This window comes from Natator depressus, chromosome 12, assembly GCF_965152275.1.
Source record: "Natator depressus isolate rNatDep1 chromosome 12, rNatDep2.hap1, whole genome shotgun sequence".
Classification (NCBI taxonomy): Eukaryota; Metazoa; Chordata; order Testudines; family Cheloniidae; genus Natator; species Natator depressus.
In genome coordinates, this window is record NC_134245.1 from 39068724 (window position 1) to 39090473 (window position 21750).

Genomic DNA, 21750 nt, shown 5'->3' on the forward strand with positions numbered 1-21750 from the left:
GCTGGCTTCCTTGCTGGCACATGGCAGCGTTTCCGTCGCACAGGAGCCAGCCTGGAGAGGGCACCCACCTCGGTGAAGATGATGGCCGCCATCCAGAAGCGCTTGCTGGGCCGCGGGATGGAGAGCATGGCCCACAGGAAGACCAGGATGGGCAGGAAGAGGGAGATGACGGAAGCCGTCACCATGTTGTTGAGGATGATGATGAAGTAGCAGAGTAGCTCGGAATGGGCAGCCACGAAGTGGTACAAGGCCAGCAGCAGCTTGAGGAAGCGGTTCTGGGACAGGTAGAACTGCTCCGACTCCTCCAGCTCCTGGAAGGTCACCTGCCTGGGAAGCACAGAGCCAAACGTGGGCTGATCCTCCTGCCGGCGGGATCAGGGGATACGCTTGGTACGCCCAGTGTCGCCCTCTAGTGGCTGAGCCCTGGGACAGATAAGGGACCTGCTCTGCTACCAGCTAAGGGAAACCCTCTCTAGCTCCAATGGTAGAGGCCTGCGTTTGGGGTGCTGCGCTCCCCGGTTTGTGTCCTGCCTCCCTGGAGGGAGCGTCATTTACACAGGAGCTGGGTCTTCTACGTGCACAGGCCTGCTCTGCCTGCCGAGGGAAAAAGACAGGCTGGGAGCCTAGCAACGCCTTCCACAGGGATCCCCCCGCTCCCCAGCGCCTGCCGCCCTTTCTCTGCCCGTCTTTTGGCTCAGGCAAGCTGCACGGGACTCCAGGAAGCCAGAGCAGTCCAAGGGCTCCCCTTCTCCCGGGGCTGCACACACAGCCACTCGCCCGTGGCCTGGCTGAGTCACTGGGAGATCAACGCACAGATTGAACCGGGTCTCTCACCTCCGTGTGCGGAGCACCGAGCCCCAGGGCTACGGCCCGGAGCTGCTGCCCGTGGGGGCTGGCTGAGCAGCCATGGAGCAGAGATGCAGACACACATCTGTGACTAGAGGCCACCATGCACATCGTGAAACTAACGAGCACATCCCAGTGGCTGCTGCAGGCTTCAGAGGCCAGGTCCTTCCTAGCCAGAGCCATGCTAATTTGCACGGCTTTCCCACAATGCTTTGCCTCTCACTTTGCCTTTCTCCACTACCTGTTGGAGAGCAGCTCACTGGCCGTCCGGGTCCGGTTTCTGGGGTACACCAGGAGCTCCTGAGACCCCTGGATCCGCTCCACATCCTCCTGGGAGCCCATCTGCTCCTCGCTGTGGTAGCCGGTTGTCAGGGGGGAGGTGGTGTCGTTGGTGCCCTCAGCCCCACTGCTGAGAAGGTCTCTTCCTACGCACCCACTGGGAGGGCAACGAGCACAGGGTCAGGCTCTCCCTGAGCAGCCAGGGCTTACATCGGGGGAAGCACCGCTGCCCCCCGGCCTGGGCGATGCTGGGGTTCAGAGCTGGGCATGGCAGGGTTGGCATGGCGTGGCTGGGGGGAGAGCACAGGTGGCAGGAGAGGAGGAGCAACAGTCCTGGCTGCCACAGGGAGGGATCACTTGGGGGGCAGAGAGGTGGCAGAAGAGGGCACCAGACTGCAGAGAAGGAAGCAGAGTAACCCGGCTCCGGGCCGAGCTGCCCCTGCCCAGGCCCCCTAGGCCATCTATGCACCTGCCTTGAAGCCATGCTGTTGGGAGAGCCCACGGCGACGGCCGCCTGCAGGCCCGTCTCGTCGCCCAGCGCCGGCTGGTACAGGTCGTCCAGGACCCCGCTGTGCACCTCGTCTCCCTGCCAGGGGAACCGCAGCGTCACCCAGCGCCCCTCAGCCTGGCGCCTGCAGCGCTCCTCCCCCCGCCCACACCTACCTGGCACAGCTTCTGGGTGAGGACGTATCTCTCCACCCACAGGACGGTGGACATGTCCCTGTGCTCCTTGGTGAAGGTGTGGAGCCACTGGGTGAGCCCGTCCACCGTGGCCTGGCACAGCACCCACAGGAAACGCACCATGTTCAGCGCCCGCTGCACCGTGTTGCTCCTCTCTGCAGGGACGGGGAGGGGGAAGCTGCTTTCTGGAACCGCGGCACCCAGCTCGGGGAGGGGCCCCCCTCCACCCAGAGGTCAGGGAGGGTCCGGGCTGGTCTCCCCCATGGCTCACGCAGCGCCTGGCTGCTCTCACAAGGGCCTGGCAGCACCTGGTGCCTGACTGAGCCCCCTGCGCCCAGGCCAGAGTGGGGCTGGAGGCACACAGGGCCCTGGCCTTACCGCACTGCCCCCCCACCCCCCGCCTCCTGTCAACCCCCTTGGGGCGTGGCTGCACTGCCCTGCTGGCTGTGGGCATGTCCCCTCCCCGGGCCCTGCGGGGAGCAGGGCAGGTCATCCCCAGGGGGAGCGATCTCCAGCAGATCCCACGCTCGGTGTGCGGGGGAGGGAGTGGGGCCTGGCACAGGGCTGGAGGCAGTCAGGGCTATGGGGGGCCTGTACCATGGGGGACGCGAACCCCCAGATCTCCCCATCTCCCACCTGTGTCCTCTTCCTCCTCTTGGTCCTCAGGCTCTTCAGGTGCGTCGGCCTCACAGACGTCTCCGTCTCCGCCGTCCCCTGCACGGCAGGGCGAGTTACGCCCCCGAAACCAGCCGCCCTCCCAGCCTGCCGCTTCCAGACGCTCACGCGCAGCCTCTGTGGGGCTGGCTGTCATCACCCCCTCGGGCTGGCCCGCGACAAGGCTCCTATGGGGCCTGTGGGCACTGGGCGGGGAGCTGGGCCCCTCTCCAGCAAGGATAGCCACATCCCTCCTGGGGCGGGGAATGGGGCCACAGAGAGGAGGGGGAAGGGACAGGGAGGGGAATGGAGCCATTGGGATCAGGGGGAAGGACACCCCTTCTCCACATGGGGCCGGGATGCTGCTGGCCTCCCCAGGTGTGACGCCGCCTCTGTCACGCTCTCCCCTCCAAGGGACAGGACACGCCCAGCCAGGGCTCCTCCCAGCTTGGGCAGGGACATGCTGCGAGCCCAGGGGGCTCCCTGCCCCCATCTATCTCAGCCAGGGCGAGCCAGGCAAGGGGCAGAGGAAGGCAAGCCAGTCCCACCTGCTGGCAACTCGGCGTCCTCCGGGTCCTGCTGCTGCCGCTCCTTCAGCACAGACTTGGCATTGGTCACCCAGGCCTGATACGCCAGCTGGAGCCGAGAGACAAGGTGCAGAGCTCAGTGTCCGGCAGCTGCCAGCCCCACCGCGCCAGCCCTGCCCAGGACCAACCTGCCCTGCTGCCCCTCCTTGTGAGCAGAGGGCAGGCGGGCAGCTGGGGGGTGGTTCCTGCCCAGAGGTTTGTGCCAAAGTATCACCGGGCTCCACAAGCTATCCAGGGTACCCTCCTGGCACTGGAGTCTGGTCCCGTCTATCCCCTGGGATGGCACCAAGGGAGCCCAGGGGCCATCACTGCAGCCTGGCCGAGGAGGGTGAAAGAGGACGCGGGATGGAGACGGACGGGCACGGCGGGGAGAGCTGGGGGCAGGGGCAGGGGATGGGGTTGGACAGAGGAGAGACAGATGGCTAAGGACAGGGATAGGTGGCCAGAATGCGGATGGATGGACGGACAGATGGGCAGAGCAGACAGACGGACACGTAGCTGCCCGGCTTCAGCAGGGCCGGCTGGGGGCTGCCCTTACCTGGAATGCACTCTGCTTGGCTGGCTTCTGCTCCTCCAAGCTGGCCTCCTCCTCCTCCTCGCTGTCCGACTCGAAGAGGAAATACTCACCTGAGTGCAGGACTGCGGGGAGCCGGGGGGAGACAACACACAACAGCCGGTGTCATGGAGGGACCTGCAGAGGACGCAGCCCAGGAGGGAAGGTCCCTGCCCCCACCCCCCTGACTCCTGGCGGAGGGGAATGGCACTCAGGCTAGGCCCCGCAGCACTGACGGGTCTGTGGGGTTTGACCAGCACAGCTCAGGATAAGGTGAAGTCAGGCCTACAGCCCCGGGAGCAGAGCCAACCTGGAGGCTGCCCTGAGTGCGGCGAATCTCAGGGCTCCATTAGTTCAACCCAGCGAGCAGTCGCTTACCCTCCAGTCATGGTGCTCCTCCCGGCGGGCTCCCCACGGACTCCACTCTCGCTGCGCGTGTGAGACCTGCGCCTGGCCGTGGGGCCCTGCCTGCGCCCTACATGTCCTCACACCCCCACCCGAGGGCACTAAGGGAGCCCAATCCCCCAGTTCCTTCCCCGGGACCCCAGAGGAGCAGCGGGGAAAGCGGGCAGGGCGAGGAAGCCACATGGACAACCCAGCTCGAGGAACCACCCTTGCTGCAGGGTCAGGAACCGTCCTCTCTGGGTGGCTGGCCAGCCGGCTCCCACTCCTGATGGCTCCCAAGCATGGAGGTGGGTAGGAATTCACCAGCAGGACGGCCCTGCCAAAATGGGCCTCCCATCCGGACGCCTCTGCTAACGAGCAGTGTCTTGGAGGGGGGAAGCCTGAGGTCTGCGGGGCTGCCCTGCCTTTGAGAAATGGGGACATTCTTCAGGCAGGCCCCAGAGGCTGCCTCAGTTCCAGAGGAACGAGCGCTACTGTGGCATGTAGGATCCAACATGGCTAGCTCCTACCATGTCTTCACCGGTGGAGAATGCCTGGGAGGTGTCTATGGCCCCTGGTCTCTATCGGCAAAGGCCAAGCGCAGCGTGGGGGTATCCCGGAACCATTCTGTTCTGCTGGCATGACGCGCCAAGCTCCCTGTGAGGTCTCTTCCTGCTACCTCTCATGGACTCCTCTTCCACCGCGCCACCGAGGGAGGGGTGGGGGAGGGTGGGAGCTGAGCCCTGCTCTGCCCAGCACAGGAGGAGGAAGAGGACTTTACTTCCTCCTAGGGAGGGACCCGTCTATCAGGCCCTGGTGGAGGAGAGGACAGTACAAGGGACACCTCCCTTACCCTGGTGTACCGACATCTCTGACACTGACAGTTTGGATAGGCAGCCTTGGAGGGAGAGGTGACAGCTACTTGGCCCACAGATAAAGCACTCAGCATCAGCTAGGTGCCAGGAGAGCTGGTGCCATGGTGCCAGGTCCCAGAGATGGTTCCCAGGCAATCAAGACGGGGCTGGATGGCACGGTGGTCTGAGTACTGATGTCCGTGGGGCCGGGGGCTGGTAGCAAGAGTGACAGGGACTGCTGTGCTCTTGGAGGTCAGTCCTAGGCACCAGGCGCAGGGTTTCCAGCCTCTGGCCCTTTACACGCAGAGCCTGAGACGAGTCACAGGTCTGTCGTCTTGCGGCTCGACCTGCTGGCCCTGGAGATGGCTTGGCTCTGCCCTGGAGCAACGCTGCTTCCAGCCCCGGTCACACGATGTCGACCCTGGGGTGGTGGCGGGCAAACAGGGCTTTGAGCAAACGCGGCCTGGGAGCTGGGTGTGGACTCCGGGGCACTGACCGAGAGACGGTGCCCTGGATGAGCCCCTCCTGGAGCTGGGGGAGGCTGGATCCAATCTCTCGAGGAGGGACAGCTCCAGGCAGGCGTCCCTCGCGCCATGAGCACTTGGAGAAAGAGCAATGGGCGGCACGTCCCTCTGGGCCGCGTCCCTCTCGTACGTGGGCCAGGCGCTGCGCGGGGCCAGCACGAACAGGCTTGGGAGTGTGCCACAGGGCAGCAGCCTCAACCCCCCGAGATTTCGCTTGTGCCATGTGACTAGTGCCACGTTCCGAGCCTACCTGAACCTTGGCGAAGACATAAATATACACACAGCTACTCTGCCGAGAGGCGATCAACTAATGGCCTACACAGCACCGCACGGTGCGCAGAGGGACGGTGGACACTGCGCTGGTCTGTCCTGCGGCCCCGGGGGGTCAGAAGGAACTGAGGGGCGGTTGGGTCGGCTCTGTGCACTTTATGCCCTTGGGCGGAGGGTTGGGGTAGGACACCTAGGGCATAGGCACAGGCCCTGTACACACTGACGGCCAAAGAATCTGATCTCACGCACCCACGCACCAAGAGAGGAGTCCCCAAAGAGCCGCCGAGGGCTCCAACAGCTGCATCCCAATCAGCCCTGGAGCCCGCAGGTAGCCCCTGGGGCGCAGTGCTCACAGAGCACGCTGGCACCTCTACGGCCAGGCACTCGGGGATTTTCTGGGGCCATGTGTCAGCTTGCACCAGTGACTTGCCCCAGGAGGAACTGGTGCACACAAGCAGCTGAATGGCACACGCCCCTGTAGGCAGGGCCCATGTGAGTGCTCCGGGGAAGCCATTCTGCTCACGTAACTGAGCCCTGCCTCGGTTTAAGCCTGAAGCCTGGAGTTTGTCCCGGGACTTGCCTACAAACAGGCTCCAATGGGCACCGAGGATTTGTCCCTGAGCCCCTCACTGGATTAGTACCGACAAGCACAGAAACACCAGGTTAGCGCCCCAGGGTGGGGTGGGAAGCAGAGGGGAAGGGAGCCGGGCTCGGGGCCATGCAGGACAGGACAGACCGTCAGCACCGGTGCCAGCCACGAGGAAGGCACCACTGGAGCTGCTGCCCCAGGCTGCAGAGGGGACGGGCAGCCGGCTGGAGATCGGCCCTGCCCCTGCTGCAGCCCCCCACAGACGTCAGTGACTCGCCATCAGAAGGGTTAGAGCCGAGGGCAGTCGCCCGTGTTAGTGCTCCATGCTGGGGCGGGGGGAGTACCTGCGGCATGGTCTAACCAGGGCCGCCACCAACTCTTCCTCTGCCGGGAAGGGTCCTTCTCGCCACTTGGCTCTGCGGAACGGGCACATCGGAGGGTGAGGACCCCGTCAGCCGGGGCAGGACGCCGGTTGGCCACACCAGCTTGCACCCAGCCACCCTGCCCCACGGCAGCCAAGGCCGCCTCAAAGATCTCGGCCTGGGGCAGGGCACATGAGGCGAGGTGACGGGCCACACCCAAAGCACCGGGTGGAAATGAACACGCCCAGTCTGCCCGAGCCAGCCCCTGAGGCTACTTGGGGCGAGTGAGGCAGGGAGGGAGGATCCCTAGCTTGCTCACACTCTTCACAGCACAGCTGTGGCCCCAGCAGCTCCCAGGCCGGCAAAGGAACTAGTGCTGCTGTGGGGGCATGAAACCAGCCGTACCCCAGGGGTGGCACCATCTGAGGGCAAACAACCTCGCTGCACTGATAAGGGAGGGTCTGGGGGAGAACGGGGATGGATGCAAGGCTTCCCGGGGCAGGGGAATGACAGACACACATGGGAGGGAGGGACAGACAGAGGTTTCTGCTCAGCGTGGGGGATTAGGGGCCACCTGGGCTAAGGCTCTCCAGGGTACCGGGTGCGGGGCGCACAGCCCCACCACATGCACCCCGGGTCCCCAAAAGCCACTGCCAGTTCCCTCCTGCCCTACAGCCCGTCCTACCCAGCCAGGCTCCCATTGGATACCAGCCCGGTGATGGGCACCGGGTGCACAGGACTCCCTGCAGGTGGCAGCAGGAGCTAGCGCTGCCACTCCTATGGTGCCAGGCTGCGCGCCCCGCCCCTCTCTCTCACCTGGCTGGTCCTCATCCGGGGCCTCAGCAGAGTCGCTGGGGTGTTGCCCCAGGTGGTACTTCTCCTGCTTTGCCCGGATCCTCTCCATCCTGTAGCCACAAACACAGAGCAGCTGCAGGCGTTGTCGCTGTCTGTCTCCCCACTCCAGCCTTCTGTCTGATCACAGCCTGGGCGTGGAACCCCCCTTGCCCGCTGTGGAGTCCCCCAGCCTGCAGCGGCCCCAGCCACGGGTACAGGAGACCTTCTCCTTGCCCAATTCCTCCCCTGCCCCCAGCTGGAGGGTCCATCTCCCCCCACGGAGCCGGGCGGCTAGCCTCCACTCCCCAGGCCCCCGTTTCCAGAGGGCCTGCGGGCAGCGAGAACCCCCAGCCTGGGACCCGCCCTCTCTGCTGACTCACTGTCGCTTGAGCTGGGCTAGCGACTTCTCCTCGGCCTGCCGGTGGGAACTCATGCTCTTCAGGGTGCTGGCCTTGTACAGCGCGAATCCTCTGCAGAGACACCACGGGGCAGTGAGCCAGGGCAAGCCCCCCCGCACACTGCCCCCTGCCCGGGCACTCCAGGCACCTGCTCCAGAGAACAGCGAGACAACCTCCACCCCCGGGGCACTGCGCCCAGAGCTTGGGGCACAAGGGATCCAGAGGCACCTCCAGCCTCCCCTGGGGCCCCAGGGAGCCAGGCTCTCCAGCCCCTGCTGGCCTCTGGGATGGGGGCCTCCAGCACAGGGGCCCGGGGACCCACAGGAACTAGGGCCTCCAGTCCCCGGTGCTCCATGGGAGCTGGAGGCTGTGGGAAATGCGGCCTGCAGCCTCTGCAGGGGGCACAAGCAGGAAATGCCACCTCCATGCCCCGTCCGGTTCTCAGAGCACAGGCTGGGCCGGGGGCAGAAGCGCCTCACAGGGAGATCCCTCTCCCCATGCCCCTGCAGTGAGTGGGCTCCCTGCCTGCCCCACCAGCATGCATCCCCTGGCCGTGCCGCCCCCACCTGGAGGCCTGCAGGGCCGAGGCCTGGAGCTCCGTCATGACGTGCAGGAAATAGTAACTGAGGAAGACTCTGCGCTGGAGGAGGAGGAAGAAGAAGCAGATGCTGTCCCAGATGATGCCAGCCTCCTCTACGGGCAGCGAACAGTCCTGGTCCTTGCCCATCTCCTTGGCTGGCAAAGCAGAGAGACAGGAGCGTTCAGGGCACAAGGCAAAGCCCAGCAACTGCAAGGCAAACAGCAGCGCGAGGCTGGGCCGGACTAGGGCTATGGCTACACAGCACACGAACCCAGGTCCTGACTCAGGTTTGAGCCCACACCCCTCTTCCGTCCACATACAGATCTGTCTGACTTGGGTCACAAGCACTCAGGAACCCGGTCCTTGGACCCTGCTGGGGGGAGGGTCACAGCCTGAGTCCTGTTGTGATTGAGGGCCAAGCCCCGTCGCTGTGCAGTGTAGACACAGCTCAAACCGCAGACCCAGCTCAGAAGGGCTGCACAACGCAGTGTGGATGTGCTAACATGGCTGAGAGACCCAGGTTCAGCACCTGTAAGTCCAGGTTTACAGTGCAGTGTGGACACTCCAGGGCGGGCTTGAAAACCCCGAGTCTACAATGCAGTGTAGACACATCCTTGGAGATCCTGGGCCTCAACCCCCACACTGCAGGCATCAAAATCTCCGGGACTCAGCCCCCACCTTCTGGGCACTGGGAGACCCCAGGCTCCCTTCCCACAGTTCTGGGCCCCCCACTTACAACCCCACAACACCCTGAGCCTCAGCCCCTTCCAGCCTCTTGACCTTGGGGGGACCCTAGGCCCCAATGGGCCAGCCCCTCACTGCCAGTCCCCTGGTACTGGGATAGGCCCATACAGCAGTGGGGTGTGAGAGAGCAGTGGGGCTAGTATGAGGCCTCTGCTCCCCCCCAGAGATACTGTCCAAGCCGAGACAGAGGCGGAGATGTCTATGGCCGTGCCCGGGGTGCCCGCGCTAACCCTGCCAGTGCAGCCTGCCCGCGGGTGAGCTCTGCCCAGCGGAGCAATACTCACGGTCATAGTAGCCCTTGACGGTACAAACCAGGCTGAAGAGCTGGATCACCCAGCAGAAATTACTTTGCATCTGCTGCACGAAGACGCAGGAGAGGAGCTGCCGGGACAGAGTGGGGGAGGGGGTCAGCCCCCCCTCGCTGGGCAAACAGCGTGGGACCATTCCCCTCCCCACACGCTGCCCGCCTGGGCCCCTGCCACTCTGCTCCGCACCACCCTTTGTCTAAAGGAAACGCATGCCCAGCCCGGCCCCTGCCAGGGCTTCCGAAAGCACAGGGAGAAGGCCCCTATGGAGGAGGGGGCTCCCATAGGGGCGCGTGAACCATGCCCAACCCATCCAGCCCCAGGGGCACATGGGGGTCTGAATTCTGCACGGACAAGAAAGGCAGAGCCCCCTCTCGCCCACCCAGCCCTGGCTCCACGGGGCCAGCAGAGCAGCCAATGGGCAGATCGCCAAGGAGGAAAGGTGTCAGGGCAAGGCACAGAGTGGAACTGGGGCTGCATGGGGGGTGCCAAGAGGGTGCTCCCTCGGGCTCTGGCCAACCCAGCAGTGCCCCTGCCCCCAGGCCCTGCCAGGGCTCGCCCTGCCAGGGCTTGCCCAGCCGGGCCCGGTGCCCATTGCCAGCGAGGCGTCGGCGGGGGCAGGTGCTCACCGACAGCATGTTCTTGGAGATGATGACGGTGACGTTGTAGAGGATGAGGCAGTCCCAGAGCACCAGACGGGCCTTGGCCGGCTTGCGCAGCATGGCCGTGCCAAAGAGCAGCAGGTAGAAGCAGGCCAGCAGGTAGCCCAGGCCGAAGACGCTGATGCGGGTGGCACCGGTGATGAAGACCACGACCAGGACGAACCAGAAGAGGTAACGGAACACCACCACCTTCAGCATGTCCAGGTATGACCTGCAGCCGGGGCAGCCGGCTCAGAGCAGCGCTGACAGCCCTGGTCCCGCGGGGCCCTCCCACCCCATCCCTGCGGCACACGGGCAGCTCGGTCCTGGGCCGCTGGGGGTCTGGGTAGCAGGACACCCCTTCCCCAAGGAGCAGAGCAAGAGGCTCCACAGGTCGCCAGATGGTCTGCATGCCTCATCCCCGCCCGTGGGCCTCCACTGGAATCCAGTCAGAGCCATGTCCTGCTCCCCTGAGCCAGGGCCCCCCAGCCTGTGGGTCCCCAGCCCCCCTGCCCACTGCTTTCGAGGGAGCGGGCCCTGCACCATCCGGGTGCTTCCACACAGCCCCAGGTGAGCCGGGAGTTTCCCAGGCCAGGCCCCGCTCCCAGCGCGGCCCCGGGGAGCCCCCTACCTGCAGTTGATGAAGTTGGGCACCGGGTTGGGTCTGCCCCTCGCCAGCTCCAGCTGGTCCGTGTTCTCCCCGGCCGCCATCAGCCACTCCTCCGTCCGCTCGGCTGCAAAGACCTGCCACTGCTGGGAGGCGCAGAGCAGGAGCAGGAAGTCACCTGCAGGGAGAGAGAGACAAAGGGACCCCGCCATGCCACCACCATGGGCACCTTGGAGAATGAGCTGGGTGGACCCCAGCCAGGCCCCTCCTCCTCCCACCAAAGGGGGTGGACCCCAGCTGGGCCCCTCCTCCAAGGGGGCAGACCGCAGGCAGGCTCCTCCCCCTGCCTGGGAGGCACAGCTAGTTCTCACCTCCAAGGAAGCTGCTCCCCGGGACATGCCCAGAGGTGTGAAGCGCATGGTGAATACCCAGCTGGCTGGGTCATGGGGCCAGTGGGCGAGGCTGGCCGACAAGCTCCTCTGTCCAGCAGGGGGGCTATGCAGGGGGAGAGTCAGGCCTGTGGGATTCCCCTGGGGAAGGACGCTGGCAACCACGACTCTGCTCCCAAGGCCTGGGACGAGGCATTTCCAAGGGTGGGAACACGCGCCGCCCAGGAGCCAGTGCACTGCTTTGTGGCTGGCTGCTGCTGGGCAGGTGGGTGGACAGACAGACGGGAAGAAGGAGGCACCAGTCCCGTGGGGAGCAGGGAGCAGCGGTGCCGCAGGGGCCAGGGGGCGAGGACGGGTACTCACTGATGAGATTGGTGGAGTTGGGCGCCATGTAGAAGTCGGGCAGGTACATCCATTTGATGAGAGCCGAGTTCATGGGGATGGAGTGGCTCCACCTCCAGGGATAGTCTGCCAAGGAGAGGAGAGGTCACCGGGGGAGGGCGGCACACGTGCCCCCACCATGCCCATAGGTCTGCTCCCAGGCCTGCTACAGAGATGTGGGTTCGATAACACACAAGCCTCAATGTTCCCCTCAGCTACTCCCAAGACCTTGCCCATACAGAGATCTGGGGGGTTGGGGTGGGAAAAAGGGGGTTCTTAGCCATGCAGAGATCGGGGGGAGGGGGTCCCTGCCTGTGGACAGGTTGGGCGGGAGGAAGGGGGTCCCTGCCCATGCAGAGATCTGGGAGGGTGGGAAGAAAGGGGGTTCTTACCCACGCAGAGATCTGGGGGTGGGGGGATATCTCTGCCTGCGGAGAGGTGTCGGTGGGGGGGAAGGGGGTCCCTGCCTGTGCAGAGATTGGGGAGGGGGGAAGGAAGGGGTTTCCTGCCCAGGAAGAGATTTAGGGCCAGGGCTTGCAAGCATCCCCTGCTCTCCTGGTCCTGGCGCCTGGGCCTTACCTATGCAGAGGGCGGGGGGGATGCCCACGCACAGCAGGTACTGGTAGAGCAGGAAGAGGGCCAGGAAGAGGCAGTACTTGGGCCAGAGCCTGGCGATGGCGGCCCGGCGGCGCCGGGTCAGGATGACGACCAGCCAGCCGCCGTGCAGGATCACCATGAAGTTCATGCGTTGCCCGATCACGGTCACCGTCATGAGGAAGCAGATCTGGGCGGGGGAGACAAGGGGCTGAGCTGCCGGCAATCCCATGCCGGGGGGGCCCTGGCTGGCGCCGCCCGCCCCACACCGAGCCATGAGGAGCCAGCCGAGGGCGAGAAGAACCAGGGTCCCCCTGGGCCCGCAGGGTCCCCCCTCCTGAACTGCACCCTGGGCAGCAGGGCCAGGGAATCACCATCCAGGGGGAGTTCGTTCCCAACAACCGGTGCCCGCCCGTGTCCAAAGCCAAGGTCTTGGGGGGACGTTTGCCTGCCACGCTGGGGTCCCGCTCACAGGGCTGGGGAGCGCCCGCTCCCGTAGACCCGCCGCTCTCAGCGCCAGGGGACGCCCTCAGCCCTGCCCATCTCACCTCCAGGCCAAACTTGTAGTAGAAGTAGTTGATGAAGTATTTGGCGCAGCTGACGAGGCCCCGGTCCAGGTGCTCGTGCGATGCCTCCTCGAAGAGCGTCTGGGTGGCGGGCGGCGCCAGCTGGTGCTGCTTGCGGTAATAGTCCTGGCGCCGGTACACAATGGCCTCCAAGACGAGCAGCATCAGCACCAGCAGGTGGTTCTGCAGGGGAACGGCCCGGGACGAAGGTGAGTCCCAGCCGGGCGAGGTCTCGGGGCATCGCGGGCAGGATGCTAAGCCGCCATGTGCCAGCCCCCAGCTTGGGGTGGCAGAGAGGCAGGAGGGGTCACCCCGCCAGCTGTGGGCGAAGTGCTGGACTGCCCACGGCCCATATGGATTCACCGGCTCTGCTGCCAACACTGACCCCGGCGGAAGGGCAGCCGGTTCCCATTTTCACTGGGCCAGCGGCCTGCTGCCTCCAAGGGCTCAAATCCTGCCATGGGCCCCGTGGGAGGAGCTGGGGGTCTCCGCCCCATGCCCGCTTCGTGGGCATCCCCAGCGGCAGAGCGGGCAGCGAGTCCAGCAGAGAACAGGGGCAAGGGGAGAGGGGCTGTGCCCCCGAACCACCCACCTGGATGTAGCCCAGGTTGGGGAAGCCCTTGCGGATGCCGAACCAGTTGGCAGGGTCCACGGGGCCCCGGTAGAGCGTGGAGTTCTTCAGCTCCGCCCCCAGCAGGTTGGTGCCATTCAGCTGAGGCTGCAGAGCAAACACACAAACAAACGTTAGCTGCCAGGGGAGGGACCCAGCCCCCCAGCCGGGGGTCCCCACGATTCTCCATCGGAGGAGGGGCGTCAGACCCTCCGGCTGCCAATCCCTCCCACTGCCTAGCAGCTGCCGTCGTGGGGTGGCAGCACGTTGGGCTGCCCTGCAGGGACGGGCGTGCCGGGAGCCTGCAGGCTGTGGGGGAGCCCCGATCCCCTTCTGGATCCTGTCCCGCCCCTGCCCCGCGCACCTCGGTGCAGTTGCTGGAGTACTCGCGCGGGTCGACGGCCTTCAGCTGGTAGAGCATCTTGCAGACGATGATGATGCAGACCCAGACGGTGCAGAGGCAGGAGGCCATGTGGCGGAAACGGCAGTAGGGCAGGGCGAAGGCCCACAGCGCCACCAGCAGGAAGTTCATGACCGACACCTGCAGAGAGCACACGGGAGCGAGGGCAGAGCTGGGGGTGCTGGTCAGGAGGCCCCCAGCTCCAGGGGCACCTTCCAGCCTCACCGCGGATGGCCGGGGCCCCCCAATGAGTCGCAGGGCAGCCAAAGGAACCCCCGGCTAGCTAGCAGCCCCTCTCCCACCCCGACGTAGCGCTCCCTCCTGCCCCGAGGATCCCTCCCAGCCTATGGGGCCCTCCCCATGGCTGGCAGAGGCAGATTCCCCAGCAGCAGGGTGGGAGCCCTCGAGGGCATTTTCCTTTCTGGTCTCCCGAGCACGCCCGCCCATCCCCGTTACCTCCTGCAGCGCCACCCACACGGTGTAGAGCGCCACCAGCTTGAGGACGTGCAGCTCCAGGAGGCGCCGCACGAAGACCTGCCCGCGGGTGAGGATGTCGGAGAAGGTCCAGCCCAGCACCACCAGGCGCTCCAGCACCAGGCCCCACTTACTGGGCACCGCTGCAAAGCAGGGCAGCTTGTCACGGCCACACCAGTCCCCCACATGCCGTGCCGTGCCCTCCCCCGCCCAGCCCCGCCCCCCCCGCCAGGCACTTCCCCTCCCCCTTCCCCCACCAGCACCCCCCATGTACCCTGGGCTCCATGTCCCCTCCCCCACCAGCACCCACCCCATGCCCAGCACTCCCCTCCCCTGGGTGCCCTGCCCCTCCCCCAGTAGCCCCCGCCCTTGTGCTTTCCCAAACCCCTTCCCCACCAGCACCCCCCACAGGCCCTGCAACTCCCTGCCCCCTCCCACACCAGTGCCCCCCCATCCTGCAGGCTCCCTCCCCCTTCCCAACATCCCTCCCCCCAGAGAAACGGCCCCTCCCCCACAGTCCCAGCTTACCCCAGTCCCCTCTTCCCTCCCCCGCTGGGCTCTGCCCAGAGCCCTGAGCAGCGATTACCTTCCGAGGCCGAGTCGGCGTCCCCGGGGTCAGCCTCCTCCTCCGCACCGGGCAGCAGGTGGCTCCCCCGCGCCTCCTCGCACCTGCAGCGGGGAGGGAAGGGACGGGGTCTCAGGGGAGGAGCTGAGAGGGGGATCCCCGGGGTCAGGATGCCAGGAGCAGAGGGGCCAGGGGCCCTTGAAGAAGCAGAAGTCAGATCCCAAAGGTGGTGCCCCAAGTAGCTCAGCGCCCGCCAGTGCCAAAGCGGGGCCTTGGGGTCAGCGCTCCGAGGGGAGGGCGGCCCTGCTGAGCCACCTGCCCTGCTCCTGCAGCCCCTGGCATCCGACAGACCCCCCGGCAGGGCCCTCTGCTGATCCCACGCGCTGCACTGGCCAGCTGGAGCCTTCCGACAGCCCGCCGGGCACAGCCCTGCGTCCGCTCACCCGCCCCAGCTCTCTGCACGGCAGCGTGCCCAGGGCTGGATCCCGTGGCCCAGCTGCAAGAGCAGCTCAGAACAGGGCTAAGCTCGGCTCCAGCGCCCACAGCTGGCCCCTCCCTTGTTCAGGGCAGCAAGGGAGGAGGTTGGGGAGGGACGGCCCAGCCCCACAGCGCAGCCAGCAGCAGGTGCTACCCAAACGTGCAGGAGCCCAACGCTGCTCCCTGCGCGTCTGGGAACCAGGCACCACACACTCCCTTCCTGAACACGTGGGGCAAATGGACAGGGGAGAGGGCGTGGGGCTGCCCAGGGGCAGGGGAGGTTCATCAGGGAAGGGGCTGCACTGCCCCTGCACAGGGAGATACCAGGACCCCACTGCCCTCGTCTCAGACCAAGGGGAATGAACGCCAGAGGCAGGGTCCCATGCCAGCCCACCCCCCACCCCAAGCTTGTATCCAGGCCTGTCTGCAGAAGGGACCCCTGCTCCCAGCCCAGGGGTCCCAGAGGAGCACCAGGCTGGAGCAGACAGGATGCCCAGAACTGCGCCCTCTCCTCCCAGACACACCTCCTATAGCCTGCCCCAGCCCCTTTCCCGGCTCCCTGTCCCCACAGACCCTGCTTGGCGTATTTGCCCACATGCCCCACTGCTGAGCCAAACCCAAGGGCCCAGACTGCAAGCCCTGGCTCATCACGCTGTACTGGGGCACCAGGCAGGCCAGAGAGGAGGCTTGATGGGACTCTGGGTCTACTCAGCAGTCAGGGCCCACAGATGCCTGGCTTAACCCCTCTTGGGAAATCACCTGGCCAGTGTCACCAGCCCTGGGTCTGCCCAGGCTGCTGCTCCCTCCAATTTGCAGCCACCCCCCCAAGCCGTGTCCCCCCCGTGCTGCTCAGGGCACATCCAGCGCCAGGCGGGAAGGGAGCATACCTGGGGGCAGGCGGGCTCCGGGGCTCCGGGAGGGCCACGTGCTCCAGGTCGGTGATGCGCATGAAGGGGCGGTGGAAGTAGTGCAGCTGCAGAATGCAGGCCAGCAGGAAGAAGCCCGGGATGAGGATGCTGGAGAAGAGCTCGGAGACGCTGAACTGCTCCAGGCCCAGGTCGCCCAGCCTGGATGGGAGGAGAGCAGCTGAGGGCCAGGGCGACGGAGCCCCCACCCCGACTCCTGCATCCAACCCCAAACGCTGCTCCCCAGCCGCAGCGAGCAGAGCTGGAGAGCTGCAGCCGGGGCACTGCCCCAGTCCCAGCCTGGTGGGAGAGCAGCTAGTCTAACCGGCCGGAGCCGCCTGTCCCCAGGGGAGCAGAATGGGCATGAGCGCCCGGCGATGCAGGCTGTTACTGACACGGAGACGCCCTGGTCCCATCCGGTCCCAGCACATGCTCCAGACAGCAGGCTGAGCGCTGGGACCCGGGAACGTCCTCCGAGGGAATCACCTGAGCGGCCACAGAGTGAGCTGGAGTCTGTGCTAGGAGAGGAGGAGGGCTGGGAGACAGGACTCTTGGGTTCTGTCCCTGGCTCTGCCACAGACGGCCTTTGGGGAAGTCCTTGCCCCTCTCTGTGCCTCAGTTTCCCTCTCCATAGACCAGGGGGAGGTAACAATCCCGCCATTCCTCTCGGGGGGGGGGGGGGGGGGAAGGGGTCACTGGGCCAGGCTCTGGAAAGGGCCAGCTCAGCGCCGTGTGCTCCGGCCCCACTCCCAGGGAAGACCCTGCCCTGCCGAGGGGATGGGGCGACCCCGCCTGGGGGCTCTGACCCTGGGGCAGGGTTTGAGCAGCTAGGAGCTGGAGCTGGAGCAGCCACTGAGCAAGGCTTGGCCTGGAGCGCTGTGCAGGCAGTGGCAGGGCTGGAGGGGGGCGTCACTCACTGCTGGTCGGTGAGGCCGGTCAGGTTGCGCCAGTACACGGGGAAGTCCTCGAATTGGAAGGTGTAGACGGCGATGAGCACCAGCATGGTGTAGGCCACCACCAGCCACCAGAAGCCCTTCAGCAGCTTCCTCCACAGGCTGTAGTAGACCTGCGGGGGCCGGAAGCCATGAGCTCCTGGGCCCCCGCCTCCCTCCCAGCCCAGACCCCGGCCGCACCCCCAGCTCCCAGCAGGGCTGCCCAGCTTCTCTGTCCTCAGGGTAGGGTGGGCGCCGCGCTCCCGCTCCTGAGCCCATGATCAGCTTGCACCATCACCCCGCCCAGCGCAGCCCTGTCACCCCCCTCGGAGCCTGGCCTGGACCCCCAACGGCTGTGCCAGTTAATTCAATGCCCCTTGCTCTGCCCCACCTGATGGCTGCCACCCGCAGAGTGGCCCAGTCACCCCATGGGGCCTTGGAGGTTTCTTTAAGCCTCGGCACGGAGAGCTGGCCGGGAAGCACCCCACCCAGCAGCCCGGTGCACCTGCCCACCCGACACAGGAGGGTTCCCCATCACAGCTGCAGACAGCGGCCGATCACAGGGCAGGTGCCCAGGCCGCCCTGGAATCAGACAGCAAGCGGCTGCCGAGGCTAGCGCCCCGGGCAGGGAACATGCCCAGCCTAGGTGCCTCGCAGGGCTTGCCAGCCAGCCTCTCCCGCCAGGCGCAGGCCTCACCTGGAAGAGGATGAGGCAGAGGAGGAAGAGGAGCATGTAGACGATCTTATAGACCACCAGGCGCCCGGCGAAGCTGACCACGATGAACATCCCGGCACACACGTAGATCCAGTACTTGGCGTACAGATCCGTCAGCAGCTCGCCCAAGAACTTCAGCATGCTCCGTGGCTGGCCGGGCTCTGCAGGGCACAGCGGGTGAGAGCTGGGGACATGCCAGGCCTGAGCCAGGGAAGCGGCTCCGGACGACCCAGCATGTACGTTTCCCTGGTGGGCGGCAGGCTCCGGCCCCAGATACGCAGACATCACCCACAGGTGGCACCAGGCATGGTTCCTGGGATCAGAGCCCGCTGGTGCCCGAGATGCCCTGCTCCGTGCCCAGGCAGAGGGGGCCAGCTCCCCAACCCCCTCCCCTCCCCATGGCAAAGCAGCGAGCGTGCCCAGGCTGCTCCGAGCAACACCCGTGAGCCCTGCTACTGTGGGCAGGGGGGCACACAGCTGCCCAGGTCCCGCCACAGTTATATCCAGCCGGACGCAGACCAGCCCCTCATCATCCCGGCACACAGGTCTGCAGTGCCACAACGGCCCCGGCCAGGCACAGGCTCTGCCCGCTCCAGCCCAGGGCACAGCGGAGGGCGCAGCAGCATCTCCCCGGCCAGCGCGCACTCCCTGCACCTCGCCCTCCGAAGGCTGCTGTGGGCTCCCCGTGGAGGTGTGGGAGGCCGAGGCCCCGGGCAGGACCCGGGGGTGTTTCGGGGTCACCCCGCAGGCTGTGGGGGAGGGGCTCTCACCTGTGTCGGAGACAGTCACCTCCAGCAGCGGGGCGGGCGGGCGCTGGCGTTTCAGCAGCTTCTCCTTCACGAACTGCCGCAGCAGCAGCCAGAAGGGCAGGGTGTAGAGCAGCTGTGGGGAGCAGCGGGAGATCAGCCACGGGCAGAGGAACCAGCCGGCCCGAAGGCGGGGAGGGGAGCGGAGGGGGGGTTACCTTGGCCCCCAGGTCCAAGCAGGGGTATTTGGTCCTGACCAGCCCCAGCTGCTCCAGGCTCATGAAGCCGACGCGGGTGGGCAGCTCGGGCTCCAGGTCCATGCCCCAGACGTACTGCAGGCTGCAGAGTGCCAGCCCGTAGAGCAGGAGGAAGGGGGAGCAGAGCATGGCGAAGTGGTGCCGGCTGCGGACGATCCAGATGAGGCAGGCCCAGAGCAGCAGCACGAAGGTCAGCCAGCTGTGGTAGGTGATGCTCCACACCTGGCGGGGAGAGGAGACCCTGCCCTCAGGCCCTGCACCTGGCTGGTGCATCGCTCCCCATGTTCCATGTCAGCCCAGCCCCCACTGGGGCTCAGAGCCCTGATCCGGAGCTGGTGCACCCCCTCCCACACCCCATGTCAGCCCAGCCCCCACTGGGGCTCGGAGCCCCAGTACAGAGCTGGCCCCTGCCCACGTCAGCTCAGCCCCCACTGGGGTTCAGCGCTCCGGTCCGGAGCAGGCGCACCTCCTGCCCATGTCAGCCCAGCCCCCCCGGGGTTCAGCGCTCCAGTCCGGAGTAGGCGCACCCCCCTGTCCATGTCAGCCCAGCCCCCACTGGGGTTCAGCACTCCGGTCCGGAGCAGGCGCACCCCTCTGCCCATGTCAGCCCAGCCCCCTCTGGGGTTCAGCGCTCCGGTCCGGAGTAGGCGCACCCCCCTGCCCATGTCAGCCCAGCCCCCACTGGGTTCAGCGCTCCGGTCCGGCACTCCCCCTGCCCAGCCGCTCAGAGCCCTGCCCCAGGCTCACCATCATGGCGATGAGGGCACAGACATAGCTCTGCTTCATGATCACGTGGCCCAGCGCGTGCAGGGGCAGCCTTTGCTTGCGCCGCTCTGGCTTCTTACTCACTGCCCAGAGAATCGCAGGGACGGTTAGAGCAGCCCCAAAGCTGCCCAGATACCCCACCACCACCACCAGAGCACCCCACGACTCGTACCCATCACCTCCCAGAGAGAAGCCCATCCCACGGGGCATGAAGGCTTCAGCTCACCCCACAGGCACCTGACACTGCCCCAAAATCCCCCCACCAGCCCCTTCAGCCCCACCCGCCTCGAGGAGACGGAGCGAGGCTGAAAACTGGCCACGCACTTTGGGACCTATGCAGAACGAGAGCGGCACCGACAGGCCGGGGGCCGTGAGGATCCGACAGTGACGGGCGCGGTACCCGAGGCCAGGCTGGAGGCTATGGGGGGATCAGACAGTGATGGGCGCGGTGCCCAGGGTCAGCGCAGGGAGCTGTGGGGCCATGAGGGGATCAGACAGCGACAGGGGCGGTGCCCGGGGCCAGGTTGGGGGCCGTGGGGATCCAACAGTGATGGGGGCGGGGCCCGGGGCCAGGTCAGGGGCCTTGGGGATCAGACAGCGACAGGCGCAGTGCCTGGGCCAGGTCAGGGGGCGGTGGGGCCTGGGGGATCACACAGGAATAGACCCCCCATTCTGCACCCCAACACGGTGGGTATCTATGCGACTCCTGGAAGGTGCGCGTCCCTGCAATGCTGAGCTCTGACCACTAGGAGTCACCTTTGTTTCACACCCAACTGAGCAGCCGGTTCAGCCCCGGTACTACTCAGTCAGCCCCCTGGCTGCTGGGGTCCCTTTAATATGAGCAGGGCTGGGGGGCAGCCCATGCCCACCTCACTGCCCGGGGCAGAGCAGGGACGAGGGCTTGTGCCAGCCAAGCCCTAGAAACTCCCCTCTGGAGGCTGCCCCGCCCTGGGCGCAAGGAAAGGGGGTTCCTGGGGCAGGGGTTGCAGCCTTGGGGTGGGGACCAGCTAAGGGCCGAGGCGAGTGGGGCCGTGATGGAGCCCTACGCCCAGGAGAGCACCATGGCACCAGGGGCTGGCACAGCAGGGCAGTGCCCAGGGAGGGGCAGCCGCTGCAGTCACTGAGCTGAGCCGCCCCCCCAGCGTCTCTCTCCTGGGCTGGTTACGGCCACTTACCTGGCCCGATCACGTGCACGGTGCAGTTTTCAGTGTCTGCAGCTGAGGCCTCGGTGCCTGGGGACAGCATCCGCTGGGGGACAGAGACAGGAAAGGGGGTGAGCCCCTGGGCAGCCCCAGTCTGGAGAGCGTCAGGCCTGGGCATACGGGCTGCAAACGCTAGGCGGCTTCACAGCCACGGAGGGTGCAAGGGGCAGGTCCGTGTGCTCTCCTCCCCCCACAACCCCTCCTCCTGCCTCCCCCACCATTATCTGTCCAGGGTGTTCTCTCTTTCTCTCACACACACAGACACACCCGTCCTGCGCCACAAGACCCCCGACCCAGTGTCCCTTGGCCCTTGACCCTTCTTGCTGCCCCCTGCAGCTCCCACCCCATGGACTCTCTAGTATGAGGGACAAGAGCATCCCCCCTTCCATGCCACCTCTCTCCGGCCCCACTAACCCACCGAGCCCTCGAGCCCTCGTCTGGCTGGTGCCCAACAGCCCCGTCCTCTGCCCTGAGGCGCCAGCTGTCGCACTAACTCCAGAGGGAAAGCCGGGAGTCTCCAAAGGGCAAGCGCAGTACAGGGGCCCCATTCCCAAAAACCCAGGGGCCAGCGGCTCCCGTCCTAACCTCGGTTTCTTCGGCCAGGTGGCCTCCCCCACTGGGCCAGCTCTCCAGCTCCACCAGCTCATCCTGGGGGTCCGCTGCCACCGCTGATGCCTCCGCCATGTCCTTCGGGGTGGGGGGGAAAGAGCCAACCTCAGTGCCTTGCTCCCATGTGCACAGTGGGGCAGACGGTGATGGGCGCTGCAGCAGGGACCCGGGGAGGGTGGAGGGGGTCTCCCCAGAGCCAGGCAGAGAAGGACTGCGCCCTCCCTGCTTCGAGAGGGGAGCCTCTGGGACTGAGCTGCCTGGAACAGAACCGTCCCCTCCATGCTCTGGATGCCTCTGCATGTAAAGCCCCCAAATCCTACTGGCCACATGCCCCATTTCCCTCTCCAGGGCTCCCCAGCACTCGGGGAGTCGCACGCTGGGCGAGAGCGAGCTCCAGGGAACTCGCTGCAGGGCAGAGGCCTGGCCTGGCAGGGATCCCTAGCTGTGGGGTTCTGTGCTGCAGACCCATGG

At 66.3% G+C, this 21750-nt stretch overlaps 1 protein-coding gene across 1 annotated transcript in view; it reads right to left on the reverse strand.

Moving 5' to 3' along the window:
* PIEZO1 (piezo type mechanosensitive ion channel component 1 (Er blood group)) overlaps positions 1-21750 on the reverse strand; it is a 108361-nt gene that overhangs the window by 10288 nt on the left and 76323 nt on the right. Inside the window, exons 9-37 of the mRNA XM_074968908.1 lie at positions 21256-21357; positions 20644-20716; positions 19451-19551; positions 18665-18925; positions 18471-18582; positions 17683-17861; positions 16971-17119; positions 16036-16215; positions 14693-14775; positions 14089-14249; positions 13597-13773; positions 13215-13340; positions 12605-12805; positions 12042-12246; positions 11445-11549; positions 10717-10870; positions 10074-10317; positions 9424-9520; positions 8382-8550; positions 7798-7887; positions 7400-7488; positions 6566-6637; positions 3586-3686; positions 3009-3096; positions 2443-2520; positions 1789-1961; positions 1599-1711; positions 1088-1282; positions 69-327 (exon numbers count right to left, since the gene is read on the reverse strand). Of these exons, the coding sequence (XP_074825009.1) occupies positions 69-327; positions 1088-1282; positions 1599-1711; positions 1789-1961; positions 2443-2520; positions 3009-3096; positions 3586-3686; positions 6566-6637; positions 7400-7488; positions 7798-7887; positions 8382-8550; positions 9424-9520; positions 10074-10317; positions 10717-10870; positions 11445-11549; positions 12042-12246; positions 12605-12805; positions 13215-13340; positions 13597-13773; positions 14089-14249; positions 14693-14775; positions 16036-16215; positions 16971-17119; positions 17683-17861; positions 18471-18582; positions 18665-18925; positions 19451-19551; positions 20644-20716; positions 21256-21357 (4137 nt within the window). The remainder of the gene's footprint in view (positions 1-68; positions 328-1087; positions 1283-1598; positions 1712-1788; positions 1962-2442; positions 2521-3008; positions 3097-3585; positions 3687-6565; positions 6638-7399; positions 7489-7797; positions 7888-8381; positions 8551-9423; positions 9521-10073; positions 10318-10716; positions 10871-11444; positions 11550-12041; positions 12247-12604; positions 12806-13214; positions 13341-13596; positions 13774-14088; positions 14250-14692; positions 14776-16035; positions 16216-16970; positions 17120-17682; positions 17862-18470; positions 18583-18664; positions 18926-19450; positions 19552-20643; positions 20717-21255; positions 21358-21750) is intronic.